The following is a 26,201-nucleotide window of genomic DNA, read 5'->3' as shown; positions in this document are numbered from 1 at the left end:
CCAATTACTAGTAACTAGAGACCTCATCAGGCGATGTTGCATATGCAAAAGTCCATAATCTGGATTACAGACTAAGCTTTTGTATGAGCAACATCGCCTGATAAGGTCTCTAGTTACTAGCAACTAGCTGACCAAAACATGCTCATGAATATGTAGCAACATATTCTTATGTAAAACGAATAAAAATAGTTAATATATATATATATATATATATATATATATATATATATATAAAATAATTTTTATCCCAAAATTTAATATATTAAAATATATAAACAATTTGTACATATACCAATAAAAAATGTAGCCAAGTAAATTAACTCAAATATTAATCTTCATAATTATCACTTTCTGTAATATAAAGATGTCAAAACCAAGACAACAAGAAAACATTTTTAGAGCATCATGTTGTATATTTTTCAAGGATGCTACAATTGTTTTGACACCACTCGGACATATCTGAATATATATATATATATATATATATATATATATATATATATATGGCGATTAAGCTACACTTAACTTAATCGCCATATATATTTTATAAATTACTAACTAGCTCTACCTATGTATTGAGCACTTTTGAAGTAAATACTTAAAGTTTACGCATAAATTATACTTTCGTATATTAATTTTATGTGGGTAAATTAAGTAGTTACATATATATATATATATATATATATATATATATATATATATATACACACTTGTAATAATATATATATTCTTAAACTTAGAATATATATATATCTGAACATTAGATACGTTCAGATATGTATATTAATCAGTGTTTTTTTTTTTCTAACCATCTGATGAGATGCTATTCTGGAATATTTTTGAATAACATAAAACTTGAAATTGTCCGAATCGTGTCGAAACAATTGTAACATTCTTGAAAAATACACAACATGATGCTCTAAATTTTTGTTCTTGTTGTCTTGGTTTTGAAATTTTCATATATATATATATATATATATATATAATTTATTTATTAATATAATATAATAATAATGTATATAAATGATTAATTTTATGCACGCAGTAATTATTAATTAATAATTAATAAATAATATTTAAATAAAATAAAAAAGTAAATACATCCTAAAATGTGGGCAAAGAAAAATGTAAACAAAGGTAAAATAACTCCTTTCTTATAATAAAAAACGCTCAGGGAGCGGAAAAAAGGAAAGAAATTAATCTAAATAATAAAAAAATGAATAAAATTTCAACAATCTTATTATATATATATATATATATATATATATATATATATATATATATATATATATATATATATATATATATATATATATATATATATATATATATATATATACACACACACACACGGCATAAACATGTTGACACACCGGTTCTCGCCAGATCACCAAAGTTAAGCAACGTTGAACCTGGCTAGTATCAGATGGGTGACCATTTGGGAATTCTGGGCGTAGTATGTGCTCTCCGGTCGTCCTGTACCTCAACTTGCCACTGGTATGCAACGATGTTGACTCAGGAGAGGCATAGTTGGAGGCCGCGCAACTCTTGCCAAACAAATTTCACACGCAGGCACCTTTACAGTGGGTGTCCATAGTCTGTCAAGACTAAAGGAAGCCACATAAACATAAACGCACACACACACACACACACACACACACACACACGTGTGTGTGTGCGTGTGTGTTTATATATGCGTGTGTGTGTTTATATATGTACATCTTCATTACTCATTGTCCATATATTTTAAATAGACTTTTAACACTTTGAAGCATATCAGCTGTTACATAGCACTCATCACTTTATCTGTTCATTTGTTAATTTAATTTCAGTCTGTGATTCACTGTTCTATCCCGTCGTATTCTAATTGAATTAATTGTAAACTATCGCTTTTATTCACACACAAAAAAATATTATTCACCACAAAATGATGAACAGAAAATTAAATTACAAGGACATTTTTTTTAAAATAATGTATTTCTTTCTCAGTGCATTTCATCCATTTTTTTTTTCCTCCTTTAATCATATCGCAAGAAATTTTTGCATCAAAATAAATTTAGCTAATAACTTTACCATGGACTCCTACACCTATCTGTTTTTTTTTTTTTTTTACGATTTAAATCATTCTAAAACCAATAAAGAAAAATATAGTTGTTTATAGCTGTTTCAAGACGGTGTTTATTTAAGTCATACAATAAACTAAAAAAAGAAATCTACTGACATTTGTTTAGCTTATGAACATCGCTCTTTTTTGTCAAAATGTTTGATAGAATTTGTGGGCAATAGTGAGTATTACTTGACAGAGATTGCGATGTGACCGCTTCTACTTCGATCCCTGAGAAGCTTCTCAGGATTTGTCAAATCTATAACAATATCTCAGGAAAAGGCCAGATAGATACAGAATGGCCCCAATCTTATCGGCATGAGAATCTCTTTTTCTAGAGCCCTCCTTCCCGATTCAGAAACACCTTGGTTCCAGTGTAAAACACTCAGCCACCTAAGTACAGGAATAAGGCGAGCACAAGTTGATATGATCAGATGAGGCTACAAAACTAACCCAATCATCTGCGAATCCGGTGCAGTTTGGAAGATCTGCTGAATACAACAATAGCGTAGAGACTTTTCTACAAGAAACTTATCCAAATCACAAGAAAATCATTTGGTAATAGAAAAATAGGTTTATATCGTCAAAGAATGCGTAAGAATACATTTTTTGGATGATAATTACCCATAGATTAGAACTACTTTTTGTTTGTATTGAATTTAAAACATACTCATAAAATTAAAAATGGTAAAATAGATAGCGAATGTAACTTTCATGTTACTCTTTTGATATAACACGCGTTACTCTTTTGATATAACACGCGTTACTCTTTTGATATAACACATGTTACTCTTTTGATATAACATGCGTTATTCTTTTGATATAACACATGTTACTCTTTTGATATAACACATGTTACTCTTTTGATATAATACATTGTTCTTCAGAGTTTTTGAATGGGGTGGGGTGGTGTCATATTGCTGATTTTTTTAGGGTTACACAGGCCAAAAATAAAAAAAATAAATTGACCAAGAAACAGTGGATGAATAACTATAAAACTAGGTTAACAGGCCATTTGTTTCCAAAGTCTGAATGCGTGTAGAATTTTCAATTAAAAAATTAACATTCGAAAATAATTGAACTCTGTCATTATTCTATTAGTATTATTTAGTTAATTTAGAAACATGAAATTGATGTAGTTCTTACATAGAAATCCCCTCTTCAGATTCAGAAGAATTCTAGCTCCAGAAGGAAATACTCGGACACCTGAGAACAGGAATGTAACAATCAAAAGTTATGACCAGATGAGACTACAAAACTGACTCAACCATCTGTGAATGTGGATAGAACAATACAATGCAACATTACTTTGTCTATCCTCTACTGTCCAACCACTGCAGCTTGGAAAATCTTACAGAATGCAACAATAATGCAAAGTGCTGCATAAAAAATGAAAAACTGCTTCAAAGACATGCAAATAAGTAGACCATAATTTTCTTAAAACATTGAATAAATTTTTGTAGGTGCCCAGCAAAATATAGAATCAATAAAAATGTCCAAACAATACTTGTAAATTCCATCCAAAACAAAGCAGAAACCCCAGGAATTAATTCATAGTTATATACTTCGGTAAAAAGTATTAATTTGTTGAAATTAATTCTACATCACAAGGCATATTATCATAATTGAAAGTAAAAAAAGAAAATACCAGGAATTTTATTTTTTAGAAGTATACGTATTTTTTATAAAGAAATTCAATGCTTGTACTTTTCAAATAAAAAATAATTTACGTATTCTAAAAACTTGTTTTTTCTTTTGTCTAATAGAAGTGTTGACAAATTTTTGACTAACGACTTAATACTTTTTTTTTTCTGCTATTTCAGGAGTGACAATCAAAGCGGGAATTATACAGGGAATAATTACATTGCCCTTGATGGGGGTAAGTATTTAAAGTATTTAACATTTAAATGTTTACAATGTGAGCGAAATCTTTGAAGAATTTCACAGCTTTTTATTGTTTTCTAATAATTCGTAGCAAGAAGTATAACTGCAGAAATTGTAACTTTAGGGATTATATATATATATATATATATATTCCGACCCGATCCGACGGTACCAGGGAGTTTTACCACAAGATTAATGAATATCTCAGACATCTTTGCAAACTGATGTTCAAACCTGTAATTTTTATTTTCTTAAAAAAAAAATGAAAATAACAGGTGATTGTAGATACAGTAATATATATATATATATATATATATATATATATATATATATATATATATATATATATATATATATATATATATATATACACACACATTGCAGACATTAATGCAATAAGCTTAAGTCTATCTGGGATTCTTTTACACATTTGTGTTTGTAGATATTTCTTCTTCTGCTAAAACATGACTAAAGTAAGGATGAATCAGATATTTGAAATAGTTTTCAAAATTTGTCAGTTAAAGATGCTTTTCCAAAGTTCATTAGAATAAAAAACAATCTTTCACTATAGGATATAAAGGTCATAGATAGTATTGCTTCTTTTTTTTCCTTTGCAAAACTCAATCATGTTCTCCAAAGCCAAAAAAAAAAAAAATAATAATAATTTTCATCTATAAATTCAGCCAAATCAAATCAAATGAATAAATATTTGAAAACATAAACAACTTAAAGCATTAAAAAAAAAAGTTTTCAAAACGACTGGATTTGACATTAAATAGCCCGAAAAGGGTTGATATGCCATAAAACAATCCAACTTCATCCTGTGTGTAACGCATTTTTTTCCTAGTAACAATGTTGCAACTGATCATACTTTCTCTTGGTACATCTCAACTTGATGAATATTTTTTTTCAATATTTCATAGATGTTAAATACAAATTTGAATTACGATTTCTCCGGCTTTCGGACTGGGATCGATGTGTAATACCTGTTCTGTCCTCTGTCAAAGAAAGAGAAATCCTTCTTAACCGGGGCAATTTTTATTTTGATGCATTCAGAATACCTCTTTATTGGGAGCTAGACATCCATCTACATTAAAAAAACTTTTTATCTAACTTTGCCTAAATAGAAATACAAATTTGGGTTAGATTATATGTCAGAGGGATAATTGAAGAGTACCACTTTTGTTTTTGGTTTAGGAGCACAAATAAGCCCTAATACTTGACTTTTGTATATAAAAAAAATAAATAATTCTAGCTAGAAATTACTCTCTGTCCTCCAATTGAAATGTTTCCAAATTTTTATTTTATTTTTTTTTTTTTTGTCAATGGGTTACAAACTATTAACCAAAAGAATGCCCCTAAGCATAATACTTTCAAACCATTTTTATGCCCCCTTACAAATATCAAAATCAAGATGTAATGCTATTTAAACTTATGTCTAGAATCCTTATTCCAATTTGGATAAAAAACAAATTCATTATATTGATATAATTTTAGAAACTGTTTAAAATCTAATGCTTTAGGAATATTGAAATGAAGATAATATCGCTTAATTAAGAATGACTATGGATCAAATTCAGTGCTAATCTGAAATATTTAATTAAAAAAGAATATGATGTGTCCATATTATGCATCTAAAATTCCTTTAAAATATTCCGAAGAAAGTGAAATGAGGGAATATTTATTAATTAATACAGGGAACATGAACTGGAATAGATACATTGAGAACATTACCAAGGCTGCTGCGAAGAAGGTGGGCTCTCTCTACCATGCTAGAAAATTACTTACGCCTGAAAGTATCCTGTACCTCTATAAGGCCACCATTCGCCTATTTATGAAGTGCTGTTGTCACATTTGGGCTGGTGCATCTACTACTTGTCTCTCACTCCTAGACAGGGTTCAAAAGAGAGTCGCCAACCTGATAGGTCCTGAACTGTCATCTAGGCTTCAGCCTCTGTCCCATTGACAAAATGTTTCCTCCCTCTGCCTGTTCTACAAGTACTTTAATGGTGGATGCTCTGACGAACTACAAGCACTTGTACTCCCTCAACGTGAATACCCCCAACAAACCCAACAAGCAGCTAAATCCCACCCCTTCACAATAGAGATCCCTAGGTGTAAGAAAGCCTTCTACTCCAATAGTTTCTTCCCCAGAACTGCTAGTCTTTGGAACTCCCTTCCGGGATTCTGCTTTCCTAACTGTACTGACATGCAGAAGTTCAAGTGTAATGTGAACAGACATCTTGCTACTCATCTCCCTTCATAATACCCCTGCAACTTATGTCCCCGATAGTAGCTCCCTATTTCAAAGTGGCACTGTGCCTTGTTTGGGGGGAAAATTGAATTAAAATAAAATACTTATTGGTAAAATCTCACAAAAAATTACAAGACACTAAATTAAACTAAATATAAATCACATTACCAACCCTTAAACTTAGCAGCTGTCTTATAAAATTCATAATGATCGGTTAATTAGTTTAGGAGTGAATTTATGTACACAGAAACATGTACATATTACCTAATTTTATATGAACAGAGATTATGGTAAAAATATTGTCGACATCAGCGATGGTAAAAAATTGTGAGGCTTTTAAACTGTTGATTAAAAAGTTGTTTTTAGATAGAATGAAAAGTTTAATGGCGAAAATCAAGTGTTTTTTTACGATTGCAATCCTGTCTTATTATTGAATTCAAATTGAGTTTTGAAGCAAACAAAACAGTGAAGCCAAATCAGAAGAGTAAGGAGAATTCTTTGTGCCAGGAACATTTCTGTTTACAAAATAATGAGATTGATGGTATAATATGCATAGTTAATTATCATACATTTTAGGATTCAAAGTACTCATCCGAATATGAATTCTGGAAATAAATATTTTTCCTGATCAATATTAATCTTTTGGATTTTAAATTGAGGTTTATTTGGATGATTTTGAGATGCCATGAATTGATAAAAATCAAAAGAAAATGTCTGCAAACTTTTTCATTAACCTATTATAAAATATGTATTCGTTCTGAAACTTATATAATTGCAGTATTAGCTAGTTTAACATTAAAATCACCGAGTAATGCACAAAATACGAAACTTTCTATGTGAGAGTTTTGAATCTAGAGTAAATGTTAAAATCTAACCAAATTAATTGAGATTGATTAACAAATAAAACACTAAAAATTGTAATTTAAAGAAAGAAACCATAAATCTCATTGATTCAGATTTTTTTTGTCCGGTTTCAAAATAATCCAAATTTTAAAAATTCTCACCATAATTAAGAACAAATATACGAAAATAGGGCCCATATAAATTTTTACAACACAGATGTTGGACATGTTAAAAAGCATGGGGGGGGATGGTATTTACTGCCCAATGTAGTTTTAACAGAATGAAAATGTGTCAAGATATGTACAAACTTTGTTGGGTTTTTTTTTTTTCAAACATATCTGATGAGGTATAACTACGAAAATTTCTAGATGATATAAAATTTAAAATTGTCTGGTTTATGTCGAAACAATTGTAATATCCGAAAAAATACAAATATGAAGTTATTCCTCATTGTTGTTTTTGTTTTTTTGCCAGTATATATATATATATATATATATATATACACACACACATATATATATAATACACACCTGTATATATGTACACATACACACACACACACATAAAGGGTTAGAGATTAATAAGTTGAAATTATCAATCAAGTTTTCATAGGAGGAAACATAACAAAATCAAATTTATATGCACGGTCGTTTCTGAAATGATATCCTTTTATTCATTCGAAGTTTACAAATATAACCATTGAGATTTTACTTATTTCTCGATGGTTTTTATTTGTGAATATTGAATAAAAAAAAAAAGATATCGTTTCCGAAACGATCGTACATATTAATTTGATTTTGTTATGTTTCCTCCAATGAAAACTTAATCGATAATTTCACAATTATCAATCTTTCACCCTCTCTATTTATATAGCTCGTGGTAATTACACCTATCGAGTTTATCATAATTGCAATACTCCGAGCACAGTACCTTTAAATATATTTTACTGAGGTTTTGCTCTTTAGACACTGTCTATTACACACACACACACACACACACACACACACACACACACACACACACACACACACACTCTCTCTTTCTCTCTCTCTTTCTCTCTCTCTCTCTCTCTCTCTCTCTCTCTCTATATATATATATATATATATATATATATATATATATATATATATATATATACCTGTAGCAGAACCGTTTATATTGGTGTGTCTGAATGTACGCAATTTAAATTACAGATATTGCTAGGGATTTGCTGAGAATTTCTTACCTATAGTCGCTGAGTAGTATGCCCAATATATTCGACTTGTAAATGGTGGGGATAATTAGCCGGTCTAAATATTGCTTTAAAATATTAGAAGCAATAGTTATTAATGTGTGGCAATTGTCTTCCCACTAAAACCTGAAATTTGTTTACATATTCATTGACGTTTCGTCTTTATTTCAAGAATTTCTCAAAATGACTGATTTGTAGAAAAATATTGACTTCCATGTTTTTCTAAAAAATTTTAGTCCTCTTGAGAGAGTCATGCAATAAAAACGAAACCTTGATGAAAAAGACGTGTGTGTGTGTGTGTATAATGTCTTCTTTCTGTGGTTGTTTTTCAAATCTCAATGTTGTTTGCTTTCCGTTTTTTATTGTATTTTTTTTTAATTCCCCTCCCCCCTCTCGAAAGCAGCTGCTTTTTATTATTGTTTACAACCCAACCAAATAGACATTAAAAATCTCTTAAATTGAAAGTTTTATGATCCAAGCAGTCAAATTTGTTTATAATTATTTGGGAATATGAGGGGGGGGGGGGAGACCAGTATCAAATAGTTGCCCTCCCAAGTTGAGAGCAAACCGTCTAGACTGTAAACTATTCTATTTGAAGCAGACATTATTATCAAGTGTTGTGAACATCTAATCTCTCTTTACGATTCTCTGCACATTATTAGCCAATAATGTTTGTATAAATAATGAAATTTATACTATAGTACAATTCTACCTGTTATTGAGCACTGTTTATAAGCACTGGAGTTTCATTGGAATAACATCTAGGAAGCAACATCAATAAAAATCAATATATATATATATATATATATATATATATATATATATATATTATAATTAATCATTATTTTTTTATACCTACAGACACTAGTGTTTAATGCTTTCGAAATTATGAGTGCAGGAAGTGATGATTATGACTGGTCGAACCCCCCCCCCCCGCCACAAAGCCACCCTTGACTTCATTTGCAAGGAGTGTTACCCCTAAGCTACCGCCAACCGCCCTGAAAATTAAAGGAAATTTAACGTTTATAAAGCACAACGTTATTAAGACGTCCTATAGTGATCAAGAAACTGGAACTCAGAATCTCACTCAAGGCCAAACCAAACACTTTTTTATTTCTCAAACAGTGCTCAACTTTAAGAAATTACATTCTTAAAGGGTGAAATGATTATAAATCATAAATAATCATAATTATATATACATATATATATATATATATATATATATATATATATATATATATATAATCTCAGAATCATTACTGCGTGGCTGCTTTCCAGTTGACTACAATTCGTTCAGTCGTAAATAAATGAACATGATGGCATAAATAAAGTGGAAATTGATTACAAACACACCTTGTACATATTAGTTCAGTACCTGGGTAGATGTCAGATACCTCCAGATGGCAACTGTCCATTGCTTACATTCAGTATGCTGCCATCTGTCTCAGAGTGGAGGATTTCGTTTGTTGTCATGAATACACTTTTTTTTCAAACACTATTGATAATAATCAAGTTAAGTTCATGAAATGCAAAAATTCTCAGTGTAGTAGTTTAATTATTGAACTTTACAATTTTTCCAGTTTGAAGACAATCATAATATCATTAACCTTTCAAGTCACTAAAATTAACAATAAATATTCTTTAAATCATCTACATCATAATTCAGGTCATAAAGGGTTAAATAATCAAATTTTATCCAATTTCCACCATTATCAACCATCATGATTATGATTATCTGACACTCATTAACTCTTGATAAGTAGTTACTCCCATGTAAAAAAAAAATATCGAACTTATGAAATTATAAACGAGTTATAGAGATTGTTTTATTAACCTTTATTGTAAAAGTTTAACAAAAATGACTCAAGTTTATAAAATATATATAGAGTCAAGTTTATAAAATATATATAGAGTCAAGTTTATACAATACTAGACTACCCGTGACCCGTTGGATCAGTATGTTATATTAGCTATGGAATTAATGTATGAGTGTGGCACTTGTGACGTAAAGAAAATAGTTTTTTGTGACATAACAGAAAATTTCTATGAAAGTATATTAAAATGAAAAAAGAATATAGATAGATTTCTATGAGTCGTTCTGTTTATAATTGTTTATTTTTGAAAAAAAAATCTTACAGCCATGGAATTATAAGTGGTTTGCCATACTTATAGGTAAATGTGCACTGAACAGCTACCATGATACTTAAAGTTAAATTCAAATTTTGATATATCTTTTTTAAATGAAATTGTTAGTTGAAAGTACAGAATAGTTAAACAACACTCTCCCCATGTTAAGAATGGCTTTTTAAATAGAAAATGAAAATAAAATGTAACTTTTTTTCATTTATTTTAAACAAACATTAATGACCCATTGGGTCAAATAATTAATTTATATTTTAATAATAAGGTCAATAAAACTAATTAAGACAATGCGGAAATGAAAGATGTAAAAAAAAAGCAGAAAGTATTAACAATTGTTTATTTGGATAATTTAAACGCAAAAAAAAAATCAATTGGGATGCTGAAAACGTACACAGTAAAACAATACGTTTTATTGTCACGTTGATTATTTATTTGTAACACAAATTAAAAAAAATATTTTTGGAGTTATTTATTTATGTTGGTAGTGTAGAAGAAAATGTATGAATGTTTTTTAAGAAAGGTGTATTAAAAGACGGAGAATAAATTTAAAAAAAAAGGGAAAGCGATGGATAAGTAGCGATTTGTGTTTATGCTATTATGGGTTTATGTTTATGTACACATGCGCAACAGGAAGTTGTAAACCGGATGTGGGGTTACAATACCCGTTACAAGGTCATTAGAGTTTTATGATTATATAGATATAGAGTCACGTTTATAAACTATATAGATTCACGCTTATAAACTATATAGAGTCACGCTTATAAACTATATAGAGTCACGTTCATAAACTATATAGAGTCACGCTTATAAACTATATAGAGTCACGCTTATAAACTATATAGAGTCACGCTTATAAACTATATAGAGTCACGCTTATAAACTATATAGAGTCACGCTTATAAACTATATAGAGTCACGCTCATAAACTATATAGAGTCACGTTCATAAACTATATAGAGTCACGTTCATAAACTATATAGAGTCACGTTCATAAACTATATAGAGTCACGTTCATAAACTATATAGAGTCACGTTCATAAACTATATAGAGTCACGTTCATAAACTATATAGAGTCACGTTCATAAACTATATAGAGTCACGTTCATAAACTATATAGAGTCACGTTCATAAACTATATAGAGTCACGTTCATAAACTATATAGAGTCACGTTCATAAACTATATAGAGTCACGTTCATAAACTATATAGAGTCACGTTCATAAACTATATAGAGTCACGTTCATAAACTATATAGAGTCAAGATTAAATGTAGCTTTTCTGTTGTTCTTTTCTACAGCGGCTATTGTTTGCGGTACCACTAGTGCATCCGCAAACAAAACAACAAAATGAGCAGAATGTCTATAAAGGCTGTATCTCCCCTCCAAGCAAATTAGAGATATGTTCCCCTCCAAGCAAATTAGAGATATGTTCCCCTCCCATATATATTAAGTCATGAAATTGAAGAATTTAAATTTAATCATTAATGATATAACTTTTTTGAAAATTTTTACTGAAAAAAACAAGCATACATTCGTCCCTAAAACACTAATATAATAAGATATTAAATAAATAAACTAAAAACCAATCAGTTATCAAATGCTGTCTTTTACCACCGGTTCTACACTTATTAATCAGTATTATGAACATATGGTATTTTTGTATACCATCTGTTGTATTTATACACATTAATTTTGACTTACAAAACAAGACATGTTGATATATATATAATTAATAAAAGTTTCATAAGAATTTTAAAAAAATGAGATTTGATTTTTAAAAAAATCTTATGGTCCATTGTGACGAATGAATATTTCAAACTATAATTCTATTGTATATCGTGATATCTAAGTTATACATTTTTTTTTTTTTTTTTTTTTTTTGCTTATAATGAAAAGACATACAACTACTAGAAATAATAAATCAATTTTATAAAATTTAATGTATTTACTGTCATACTGTTATGCATTCTAATAGTCAGGGCAACTGTATCATAAATTGTTTTGATTGGAGGTGAGGCGGTTATGAACCCCTAGCACCGGGATGGGATTAGAATAAATTTGTTTTGATGTAATTTGATGAAACTTAATCATATTAGATGAACAGTTGGTTTCGTTTTTCTGTTTTCCAGCAAATCAACTGTAATTGATACATTCTTGTAATTGATACATTTGTTTTTATGGTTGATTGGTTCCTGGTAGCAAAACGTCTGTAAATATTGTATTTTGGATAAACGAGGTGTAAAATATCAGAAAATACTGGATGTGAAAACCAGTTGTGAAATGTTTCGTCTTAACAAATCGTTAATTGATACATGATAGCAAATCAGCAGAACTATGGTTAATTAATACATGGTTTATGTATTTTAAAAACTACACATGTTAATTAGCATATAAAATTAGATAGGAATAAATGTTGTACAGAGAGGTGTATAACAAGCGTATATATGATTGTTTTCTATGATTATCTTGTTAACGTGTCGTCTATTTAATGTGTGTAACGTCTTTATGTTATCATCTAGTGTATGAAGGTTTCTCTTCTTGATGTATGTATAAAGGGTATCTGTACGTGTTGACATACTAAACCGTTTATAGACAAAAGGACGAATAAACATATTTTACATTTGTGCTGGACAAAGGACAACATACCTTGAATCACAACTATGTTCGTCTGTTCCAACGTGCTCCTAAAACGTAGCCATGTCTCTCACGAAAAACTCAAACAACCAAGTTGTTTGGTGTTTACATTTATTGTAGTTGCGAGTTATTTGTTCCGAGGTGGCACACCGTTTTCATATCCACAACTACATATTCATTGACCAGTCCAGTGGTTCCATGACTGCCATCATCTGTCTCTACTACAAACTGTTCAGTTCAACGCTGCTATATCTGGGCAGGAGCTGCTAAAAACAGCCTATCCTGCCTTGACAGAGTACAAAATAAACTTCGTGGCTTACTGGGGGATGCCCTTTTCTCTACCCTGCAACCTCTCTCCCACAGAAGAGACGTTGCAAGCCTATCCTTGTTTTATTGTTATTTACATGGCAGGTGCTCGTCTGAACTCCAATCTCGCCAATCTTTCACGAAAAACACCCGTCTAGCTGAATCCACTGTGAAAAATTTCCCCTACTCTTTATCTGTGCCTAAATCAAAACATGGATTCCATGAACAAAGCTTCTTTCTTAGAACTGCACGCCTATGGAACTCTGTTCCGTCTGCCTGCTTCCCACCTGACTACAACTTGGATGTCTTCAAGTTCAACGTTAACAAATTCCTAATGAACCGCCCCCTTAAGTAAACACTTCATCAAATCTCCACACTAACGTACTGTACTTGCAATAATCCTTATCCCTGAGTGGCTTCTGGGCCTTGTTAAGTGGTGACCACCGTGTTAAAAAAACAAAAACTTTCTATGCGTAATCTAAAACTCACTTCATTTTCTGGCGTGTATCTTTACGAATCACCAAAACATACCACCTGTTGTTTCCTAAATGTATTTTGTTCATCCATTTTTCTTTGTTCTAATTTTCTAAAACTGTCTGATACATTTTTATTGAAAAACATAATTATCAGAATGATATTGCATCCATCAAGTTACATTCATGGAAACTATTTATTGTAAATATTTCAACTGTAAATATTTATTTCGCTTTGATAGCGTTACTTCTGACGTTCTACTTTTTCAAGTCATAATAATCAACAATTATAATACTGATCATAATAATAGACTATTTTACTTTCTTGCGTATTCCGGTAGAATAGCAACATAACATAAATATGTATTAAAAAAAAAAGAAGCTTAATAAGAAATGTAAATCGAATCCAGTTACCGTTTTACTTATATACTAGCTGGTCGCCCGGTGTTGCTTGGTCATAAAATACGCTTAAATATGATATTTTAATTTATGCAGATTTCATATTTATTATTAAAGAGTCAGCTATTTTTTGGCAGCTAAAAACCGCAAAAGGAATGGTTAAAAAAATGCAACCATTTGCCTTGTCTCATGCCTATCCCTGACCTTGCATATCTGTTACGTTATGAGGTGGTGTTCATATATATATATATATATATATATATATATATAGAGAGAGAGAGAGAGAGAGAGAGAAAATAAAAAGGAACAAACCATATTATGTGTTCATCAACGTTTCGTCTTTATTTCGAGACTTCCTCTGGATGAATGAGATTAAGAAACAAAAAAAAATTTCTTAATCTCATTCATCCAGAGGAAGTCTCGAAATAAAGACGAAACGTTGATGAACACATAATACGGTTTGTTCCTTTTTATTTTCTCTATTTTTGTCGGAATACTATTTCCATTATTTTCATCATATATATATATATATATATATATATATATATATATATGTCGGGTTATTGTGTATCGCGGTACTAAATGTTTATAGTGTGTTTTCTTCACTATCTGAATCCTAAGTTATCGTGTTGCAGTCTATTTATGTCCTGTGATCGTCTAAATGTGTTCCGTGTTTCAACTACGTCGTTAGTCTTTTGGTCCAGCTGGAAATTCATCTGTTCTTAGAGGGAAGCTGGAACCTGTTGACGAATGCATTTCAACTTCAAGACAATGGTTGGTTTTATATAGTTTTTATTCACTTTCCAGGTGTCGATCGCAGAATAATGGAAAGTGAGTATCTTTGCTTGGGTGGTTAATTCTAGGTCTCCATTCTGAGACATGTAAGCTCCCTCCCCAGTGAGTGGGAGACTACCTGTTAAAGCGTCCATCCTGCTCAACATCCAAATTCCAACTCTACTATATCAAGCCAACCTGAACACGTGACAACAACACGTCCTTCCGGTCAGCTATTTTTAGAGCTTCCGGTGCAACTTGACCATTTTATAGTTTTGACAACTTCTATCAAAACATAGCTTCACATCTCATCTCTTGTTTTCCTCGCCAGTTAGATAGATAGATCGATAGATACACATAGATACACATAGATACATAGATGGACTGACTGACATATAAATAACATTATTTCTCATGTCCCACAACTATATAATATATCGAAGAAGATGCACTTTGAAAAAATGGAAACAGACAAACACAGACATAGTGAGTTGTATAAATTAGATGACTAATATATATATATATATATATGTGTGTGTGTGTGTGTGTGTGTGTTGTTTTGAAAATATTTTTTGAATATATATATAAATATATTTGGATATGTATATATATATATATATATATATATATATATATATATATATATATATATATATATATAACTACTTAATTTACTCACATAAATTTATATACGAAAGTATAGATTTATGCGTAAACTTTAAGTATATACTTCAAAAGTGCTCAATACATAGGTAGAGCTAGTTAGTAAGTTATAAAATGTATATGGCGATTAAGCTACACTGAATATTCCGCGTGTCATCCACTCTAGGACTCTTCAGGCTTATGCGCATAAGCAGATTTTTTATTTACCAAAACAATGTCTTTATATCAATCCATTACGCTTAACACCTGTGTTTCATGATTTATAATGATCCGTTAATGGGTTTAGGAGTGAATACTGTACATACAAAATATACAAAGATATACACATAGCTAACTTTATATAAATAAAGATGGGCGTGTTATAGCAGATTTTTTATTTAACATACTCTTCTCCCTTACCAAAACAATGACTTTGTATCAATCGTATAGATTGACATTTTGCAATAAAAATCCATCCAATTGACTATAGATCTATTGATCTATTATATAGATATATGTCTGGGAGATATCTATCTGTTATTGATGATACCAAAAGCTTTTATATTATTATCAAAACAAACTTCCATAAAATGTTATAGAAACAAAATCTTATTTAAAAGTAACTGTACCAACCTAGCGTTTGCCCGGCATTCATTATGTTCAAATTTGTCTTGTATTCTACGCTCTATAGCTATGCTTTTTTATGTGTAGGGTAATATAGTCATTACATGTCTTCACTTGGGGCCCACAAGTTGTATGCAGAGTACGTCACAAGGAACAGAAGATAAGTAACAACTCGACTCAGTTTTTTTTTTCCATTTAAACAACAGTTTAAATATGACATTTTAATTCTGTATATATTATTATAGAGTTCTATCGATTTTTATATATTATAAAGTTACGATCTCAAAAATATATTCATATGACTTGGGTGCATCAGCTTGAACCAAAACCAATACTTTTTGAAAAAAAAAAAAATATGTGTGTATATATATATATATATATATATATATATATATATATATATAATTTGAGTTCCTTCAGCTATAATCGAAACCGAAATCAAAACTTATGAGGAATTCTTGATAAAATTATTTATAAAATATATAGTTCACTGGCGTGGCATCAGCTATAATCAAAACCGAAACCAAAACTTATGAAGTATTCTTGGTAAAATTATTTTTTACAAGAAATGAAAGGTCAGCGATTATATAAATTTCACCTTTCTGTTTAAATGTATGTATGTATGTATGTATGCTTGTATGTCTGCCTAAAACTTTCGACAAAGGCGACAGATTTTCACGAGATCGGTATCGTTTTGAAGCTTGACAAATATAAAAAAAATTGGTTGAAATCATTAATTCTTTCACCCTCAACTGGGCAATTTTCTACAAGGAGGGTCGGGTTTTTTTTTGTTTTATTTTTGGCGCCATTTTTGCAAGCCATCGTATCGGTTGCAATGACTTTACTAATTTCAACGTTCCGAACTTCAGGTTGCCTCATGGAGTAGGGGTAAGACGTCAGGTTTTCTTTCACTTTCTTTTTCGCCTTTGCGTCACGGGTTCGAGCCTGCCTGTATACTACCACATTTTTCTTGCTCAACACACACCTCCAAACACCCGGGCAACGCCAGGCACCCAAGTTAGTAATTAATAAAACGACAGTCACTCGGATATAAGCGTGGCACACAAAATAAATAACACATGCGTTATCGTATTAATGTATAGATGATGATGATGATGATGATGATGATGATGATGATAATAATAATTGAAAAGCGGCAAAAGATTTAAAAGAGGAAATTGATCTTATTTTTGAGATTACAATCATTACGGCAAGGAAACAGCATATTTCCATAGACGTTTCAAATAGAGTTGTCAGTCTGAAGTGTTCACGTAAGTTCCAAGGCGAACCTTGCCTCTTTCCCTTTCACTTTTCCAGACACAGACTCCCTCATCAACCTTTACCCAACCGAAATAGATATGCACATCAAATGTTCCACCAGACAAGTTCCCCTCCTTTTGGAACACCCTTCCACACCCAGCAATCACAAGACATTAAAGTAATTACAATAACCTTTCAGGAATAATTGAGATCTTAAATATCTTCTCTCTCTCTCACTTTTATTCATTCGTCTTATCAGAAAAGAAATTCTCTGACTTTGTTCCAGAGAGTGACAAACAAAAGACATGATTGATGATAGACAAATAAGAGAAAGGTAGGTAATAATAAATAAAAAAAAAAAATTAATAAATGAAATTAAAAACAAAAAAAAAAAGTCAAGACAGGAATACCCGTCCCAGGATGAGTAAAAGTAATTCCTCAAACATTCTATGTGTGGAACAAGATACCTCGAATTTGCTTCCCAAGTGACTACACTATGATCGTCTTCAAGTCTAATATAAACAAAACTAAACTTTTTAGCTAGTTAAAAACGGGCGCAAAAGTTATAGCTCAATGGCTTAAAATGATTGTTTTATGCCAAATTGATGGTTGAATATGGTCAAATTTCTACTAATTTTTGCATTAAATACTAATCCCTAACTGTGTATCGAACAGATACCATAGTGCTTAGTTTGATGCACCTTATCACAAAAAAAGGTAACAATAATAGAGCCATCCTCTTGAATAATCAATTCCTCTTAAGTAATCTCCTGCCTATTCCAGCCATTATTTCTGATTTTGTCGTGGCTGCGATTAGGATCCAACTGACAATCTCTTTAACTCTTATTCTCAAGTAGCCCTCGGATCTTCAAAAGTTGTGACTCAATCGTGAAGGAACACAAACCAGTTTTTCACCATTTTTGTTTCTTTATGAAGATTGATATAAACATATCATGTCTTCATATTCGGTTCAACATCTGTTTTCTGTGCTGGCAGCTTTTAGTAATTAACTTCTAAACTAAACTATCTCTGGCCAGGTCTTTATTTATCCCTATTTCTCTCAATCACTTCCTTGCATGGTGTATTTATTTGGCCTTTCTCTGTGAACTGAACCTGCTACTTAAACTGTTCTACTGACCCAAGAACTCTTATCCATTCTTCTAACATGGCCATACCATTGGTGTCTCCTGCTCTACACACACGTCCCTATACTGTCCAGATTTACTTTTTCTCTCAGCTCATCAAGTCTAAGTCTGCCTCAAACACTCACATTACACATCCATTATATATCTATCATATCATTTCTCTCCATGCAACACATGTCTCCAATCCTTATTAGTAGGGCTAGGACAACAGAATATTCTTTTCATTGTTTTGACTCGAGTGTGTATCCGTTGATATCTTATATGCTTTTATATAGAGTGATGTGGTTCTCGGTTGATTAACTGTTTCAGATATATACTTGAGATAAGAATATTCTGTTGTCATAGCCGTACTTATTAGCAATGTTTCACTTTCAAACATAAGCACACTACATACACATGCCTGATAGACTTTTCCCTTACTCGACAATGATTAGTCATGGCAGAAGTTCCCTGTATGATACTATCGCTTCCCCGGGAGGGTTACTTGGTTGGGGAACGTCTTGAGAACGCAACCAGCTCCCCGGGGAATAAATGATATCCAACGATATCTAAACGATAGGCACATGTTGGAAACATCAACAAAAACAGGTCGATATATCGTCAGCTATAAGTGGCTGGCATGGGTCGCTTCTTCATTGTGTCGTTACAGGCATATTCCTATCGTCGGCATTAATGGCATGCTGAAATCGAACACTTGTACAAAAATAGCGATTAAATGCATTTTTATAAAAATATATAATTTATTTAACAGTTAACAAGTAGGAAGCATATTTAGTCGACCCATTGCGTGCACACCCAACTACTATGTCCTCCGCGTATGGAGTGAAAGCTTAAACTGTTTTTACAATACAATCATATTTCAGTTCTCTCTTTCTTCATTGAAAGATACAAAAAGGGAGTGAATGAGATAAATAGAGAAAGAAAGAGGGAGAGAGAGAGGGAACGAGAGAGAGAGAGAAATATGAGTTTCACGCAATGTTTTGTTTTTCAAATTATAATCTCAACATAGTTTAACTTTCATTTTGCACTGGAATCATAAACACCTGCCAATCTTTGTGTACCGACAGTTTTAACCTTTAAGAAAAATGTGTGTGTGTGTGTGTTTTTTTTTTTTCCACATAAGTGCAGGCCAAGTTAGGCACACAGTTCATTAATGTAGAAGCCCCCAGCTCCCTGAAAAGGGGCTATGCCATTGTGCCACACCTGAACTTACTCCATCTACCCATAACTCTTGCAATCATAAAAGGACTTGCTCCTCGCAATACTCTAATGGTATTAATAAGATAACAAAACTTCTGAACAGTTTTAATAGCTTCGCCATTCAAATACATTTTCTCCACATCTGAGTTTTCATCCGTCTCCACACCCCCATCAGCAATTTTGCTGCACTTCTTATGTGGCCAATACGTATAAAGATCACAAAAACTTGGGTTGCACCCGACTTCCTATACGTAAATTCACAAGTAGGGGAAACTTTCTTTCTGGGAACTTTTAACCCCCCCCCCGCCCTAAAGGGATTGTAGAGAGAAGAGATCATCCCTTAATTATATCTGCTGTCAGAATAAGAAAGAATGTTTTGAGTGGCATGACTCTAGGTATGGCAGCAACACTCAAAATTGGCAATATTTTCTACCACCTGAGATATTTCCATCTTATTTGACCATTATTTGGCACCTAGAATCCAAACTGAACGAGCAACCAACTAGTACATATATGCAGCTTTTTATAGCGCCATCTATGCTGGCAAAAGTCTTCTCTCCAGACATCCAATTAATTAGGCAGTCTAACTGTATTATAGATTGTACTAATTATCAGCAGAATAATGTTGACTTTTGAGAAGTGCTTATCACACCAGATGGCTTTATTTGGTGTTATCTCCTCATCTGTAAATATATTGTATATCTGTCTCGATCCTTCAGGGTTTTCATATCTGTATATTAATATAATAGCGTGCGTGTTACTTTGTGTGTCACACTTACATCTTTTTTCTTCTGAGTGACTGTCGTTTAATTGTTATGACTTTCCATTTCTTGTAAAAAATCATTTTATCATGAATTTTTCATAAGTTTTGGTTTCGGTTTCGATTATAGCTGAAGTTATATTAAAAATGATATCGAGTTTGCTTGAAGCATTGTATGCGACAGGTATGTAGAAGAGATTTAGAAGACTATCACAATGCAAGGGATGCGCTATAAGTCGGTGTTGATGAGGAAAGACGAAAACAAGGGGCAATTTACAAATCAATAAGTATATTATATGTCTATATACACATATATATATTCCAAAGGGCAAATGAACCCTTTTTCGGGGTCAACGGCCAACTAGCACCGTGTGTGTTTGTGTGTATGTATATGTGTGTTGGGGTGGAGAGGGCTCCCGTAAGCCATGGTGAAGGCAACCTTTCTAGGAGAAGCAAATCTCTGATTTAAAAAACCATAAAGCGGGAGACCTGTACCCGCATTAAGCTGGTCTGCAGTTTAATTTGTTGCTGGCTATCTTGCTCTTGCTTGTTGTTGGATCTCAACATTTTGAAGTGAGAGAGAGACTTAGCTGTCGTACAAAGCTAAGACTCTGTAACATCATCTGTGTATAAATACTCCCTCAGACATTTGTCTATTAAAATGGTCCTGTGGTGATGAAAGTCATTTTTGGGCTCATGGACTTTTAAGTGTCTGAGGGAGTGGCATTCGTCTGACAAGACGTCGCAATCATCATATACACATATATTTATTTATTCAATTTTATGAAGTACAAATGTCTTACTTGCGTGGTATGTGACAGTATCCATTATATTTCGGGAAAAAATTCCCTTTTTCAAATGGTGGGTGTAATGGATCTATTCAAAACATAATGGATGGAAGAGTGAAAAAACGTTTTAGTTTCAGTTTCAATTCCAGCTGATGCGCCCAAGTCATATGGATATGTTTTCTTATTTTTTTAATCACGACTTTATAATATATAAGAATCGGTAGAAAATTAACTCTATAATAATATATGAATTAAAATATCATATTTAAGCATATTTTACGACTGGGTTACGCCGGGCGTCCCTGCTAGCTTTGCAGTCTTTTGCAGTTTTAACAAAAGAGATACAATAATATCAGGGCGAATCCATTTCTGCTGAACATCCACAGAATGCCAACATCAATTATACATGAAAGAGTCTGCTGTGGAATTTCCACAGGTCCCGCTAGTGATGATGATTATCTGATAGGAAAGAGATATCCCTGTCTATAGTCCGATCATTGTTAATTATCAAATTAAGTAGTGCAAAGACATTTGTACCGCATATATATGTTATTTCTTATCTTAGGTACATTATTCGGGCAGAGAGATGATACCATCTTCCTAGGCATTTTTCCTTCGTTTTTGTTGTGGATAGAGTCTGTGTGTATATATATATATATATATATATATATATATATATATATATATAATTATTTTTTTACTATAATAATTAAATACCTACAGACACTAGTGTTTCATCCTTTCGGGATTCTTCAGTGCAGGGTGTCACGATTACTACCAGTCGAACGATTCGAACCCCGCGACACGAGACATCTCTGGCTCGATTAGCGGAGGCCGTATCCATTCGGCTACTATTAACCGTGTGAAATAGCGTTGAATTTTAAACATTTTAATTTAAATGTTCATTACGTCAGACAGACAGTGATCAATATATATATAATTTAAAAAAAAAAAACAAGTGACTTTTTTTGGATTATCTGCACAAAAAGTAAACATAAAGGGTATTTCACATGAGTTCAAAGCGAATTAGTTTTTTTTTACTAGCAGGCTACCAGATATTGCCCGGTCGTAAAATATGCTTAAATATGATATTTTCATTCATGCAGATTTTGTATTTAATGTTATATAGCCTTTTCTCTATTAAATATTGTACTCAATATATAATAGTGATTTCAAATGTTAAAAAAAAAATGACCTTAATACCATCAGCTAGAATCGAAACCAAAACATATAGCTCTCCAATCTATTCATTACCATTTGTACTATGTCCTTACGCATATAAAAACTTAAAAAATAATATGGTAAAATGTATAAATGTATATTTTTGCATGCTTAGAAGTAACATGTTTAGTTTACTTATGCCTGTCACGTGATTTTTTTTTGTTTTTATTTTTTTTTTTTGATTTGTACCACTTTTTTTTTTTTTTTTTTTACATGGGGGTCACCACTTATCAAGGCCCGAAGGCCACTCAGAGATAAGGGTTAGTAACTATTTTTTCCGGCTAAAAACCAAATTGAATTTCTTCCACAGGTCCAAATCTCCTGTGTATCTAGTTAGTAGACGAAAAATTGACAGAAGAGTTTAGTAGTAACTGTTGACAGGTCACACACCACACACTCACATATATATATATATATATATATATATATATATATATATATATATATATATATATATATATAAAGAGAGAGAGTCATTCACATACAGTATTGTTTCGTTTTATCACAACTCATCAGTGTAGCTAGACAAGCCCCCTTTCCCCAGCCGTGGATTGAACCTACCATCATCGAATTGACAGTCAGCAGCTCTACCCACAAGACTACGAATCAAGTGCTTATTAAAGAAGCACTTGCCCATCGCTTCACAGTGCTCATGCCGCCAGTTTGTTTACAAACAAACGGACAGTGAGCTATATATATATATATATATATATAATTTCTAATATTTATTGCCAATAAAACCAATATGAAAATACATTAATCGTAATTATTTACTCTGATGCATATACCAAGTTGCATTTATTTACACAAAATATCAAAAATATTTTAGTTTTCAGTAAAGATAGAAACAGACATATATAGGCACTATAGCTGCACCGCACAAGGAACGAGTATAAATTACCATACATTGTTTTCTCTACATTTTGATACGATGACTGCTCCTGATTATTCAAGTATTCTGTGAACTGTTTCCTACGTATGTAAATCCAATTAAATTGTTATTTTGAGGTTCATTTTTTTACACTCCTGAATAGCGTAACATAAGAAGCCGCATGAAGCGTGACTTGACAGTTTCTTTTTGTGTTTTGAGGAAAATCATGACTGAAAACCGCATGCATTCTACCCCGTGAAGTTCTTAGGAATATGAAAGAGAAGCTGGCCAACCTCTAGAAATACAATGACTAATATTGATAACAGTGGATGCAATAATAAAATGACAGGAGGTAGATTGTTCTTGTTTCGTCAGACATGACTGGATAGAAGTGTTAGTTACTAGGACTAACATAATAATTAGCATTTCTACCTGCTCATGGATGATGGAACAAGAATAATCTACCCTCCATTAAATTAAGTAAAGTGTTTAGTATGAAATTTTGTATGGGTTTCTGAGTTCAACATAAAAATTTCTAAGTTCGAAGAAATTCACCTGGAGAAAGTCGAATGTCACATGATTTTTTTATTAGGAGGTCACCGCTTATTAAGACCCGGGTGCCACTCGAGGATAAGGTTTAATGAGTGTCGGATAGACTGTGAGAAAACATCATGATTATTGGTAATAGTGGAACTTAGGTAGGGTTTGATTAACTCAACAAGAACTTATTTACATTAGACTTGAAAATAATCATGTTATAGTCAGCAGGGAAGCGGCCCTGTGGTATTGTGTTCCACAGATGGACATTTCTAGGAAAGAAACTTTGCTCATGGAACTTTTATTTAGTTTTAGGCACTGATCGAGAGTAAGGGAAATTATTGACAGTTGTTTTCTCCATACAAGTATTTTATGTGAATGTTCTGCAGAAGGTTGGAATCGCAGATTGAAGCACCGCAACTAACAAAATTATAATCTATAAGTAGGAAGACTCTACATCTAAAAAAAAAAAAAGAAAGGCTTAAGTCTTCTAAAATTTACGTTAGAATTGTTTGCAAAAACCTATGCCGTAATGAACATAAGTGTTAAGTAATAATCAGTTGATTTAGGAAGAAGAGTAATCATGGATCAAAGTACCAACGTTAACATGCCTCAAGGATCTACCCTGAGCCCAACTCTCTTTCTTATCTTCTTCAATGATCTACCACATCACATTCTATATTCATTCCTTGACATATACACAAATAACACTAGCATCTATGATAACACTTCAAAGGTCAACAATGACCAAGATCTAGAAGTGTAAGCTATGTTTAGTTTCAGAACAGTTTCCGATGCTTCGTTGTTCTACACAAGTCTTGAGAGGTGACTGGTTTACAGTAGACAGAACAGTCTCTGATGGTTCCCTGTTCTACACAAGTCCCGGCAGTTGACTCGTTTGCAGTAGACAGTTCTCGAGTTGGAATCCACAGAGCAAAAGATTCTTCTGTGTTGAGACGAAAAAAAAACAAAAAAACATGCGAAATTGCTCCAGAAAAGGTTTAATATTTATGGAGCAATTCTGGTTTCTGATTGTTTGGCAGCAGAACGTGAATTAATTCGATTCTTCAGTTCCTAGCAGCATCGTTTATAAATAGAATCGGCCGACTGTGTGGGATCATACCCCATTATACGACAAATATTGTAACACAAAATCTCTCTGAGTCTCTCTCCTCTGATCTTGAGCTCGTGATGCAATGGATCAAAAGGTGGATGGTTAATTTTAATGTAATGTATCCAAAATCAAGCCCCTATCTTTTCACCAGAAACGCTCTGATCCTCATTTGTCCCCAATTGATATTGATGGCTCACATCTCAAAGAAGCTCCCTGCTTTGACAAGTTTCTGAGACTGACCTTCACTCCTGATCTGAGATGGAAGACATCAAATCCATTGCAGGTGTAACGCACACGCTATCACATCATGTTCATTTCAACAATGATGATAATTGGGATGTAATAATGGTTAATGTTTCCTGTAAACATAGTAGTTATTATGTTTAATAAAGTTTTACTGCACTGACATTGCTTCTTAGTCATTCTGTGCTGATGTTGGTATCAACATAATCCATGAATGCGTTACAATCATCCAGATCATCAGATTCTACACTGATGTGAAGTCAGGTCTTGACGAAGAGCTTTTCGTTCACCTAGAACACCACGGAGATACGAGGTATGTACAGGAGGTACAAAAGTGAGCAGAGCCTCCACATCAGGCAGTTGTTGTTTTTTGTTTAAGTAGTATAAGATTTTGAAGGCTGTCAGATGCATTCTGTACCTTTGACCTGCGCTCCAAGTAGAGGAGAGTTTGAGAACACGGTGATATACACTTTTTTCCTATATATTGTGCTTCGGGATGTATGATTCTGGGGCCTCATATTTTTTCCTCTTTCATACGTACTATTTGCCAAATGTTAAATTGAAAATTTTTAGGAGCCACTTTTGTTTGGTCATTTTTAAACAGCAAGAAATTATAGTTGAAGATGACTTTTTGCAAAGAGACTTTATCAGATATGTTGAGCAAGTTTTGTAAATGTTTTATTCTGACTAGCTATTTTGATACAAGAAGAATACACCATTTTTCCAATAGACTTTATCAAATGTATGAAACC

At 32.1% G+C, this 26,201-nt stretch overlaps 1 protein-coding gene across 28 annotated transcripts in view; it reads left to right on the top strand.

Moving 5' to 3' along the window:
* Nucleotides 1–26,201, top strand: part of LOC145286154 (uncharacterized) — an 811,438-nt gene that overhangs the window by 502,361 nt on the left and 282,876 nt on the right. For all 28 annotated transcript variants that reach the window (XM_080134928.1, XM_080134927.1, XM_080134924.1 and 25 more), the window contains one exon: nt 3,928–3,983. In XM_080134928.1, coding sequence (XP_079991054.1) covers nt 3,928–3,983 — 56 coding nt within the window. The remainder of the gene's footprint in view (nt 1–3,927; nt 3,984–26,201) is intronic.

The sequence above is a fragment of the Euprymna scolopes genome, chromosome 10 (genome assembly GCF_053919585.1).
Source record: "Euprymna scolopes isolate OS-2025 chromosome 10, ASM5391958v1, whole genome shotgun sequence".
Classification (NCBI taxonomy): domain Eukaryota; kingdom Metazoa; phylum Mollusca; class Cephalopoda; order Sepiida; family Sepiolidae; genus Euprymna; species Euprymna scolopes.
This window is presented reverse-complemented; position numbering and strand designations above follow the sequence as displayed.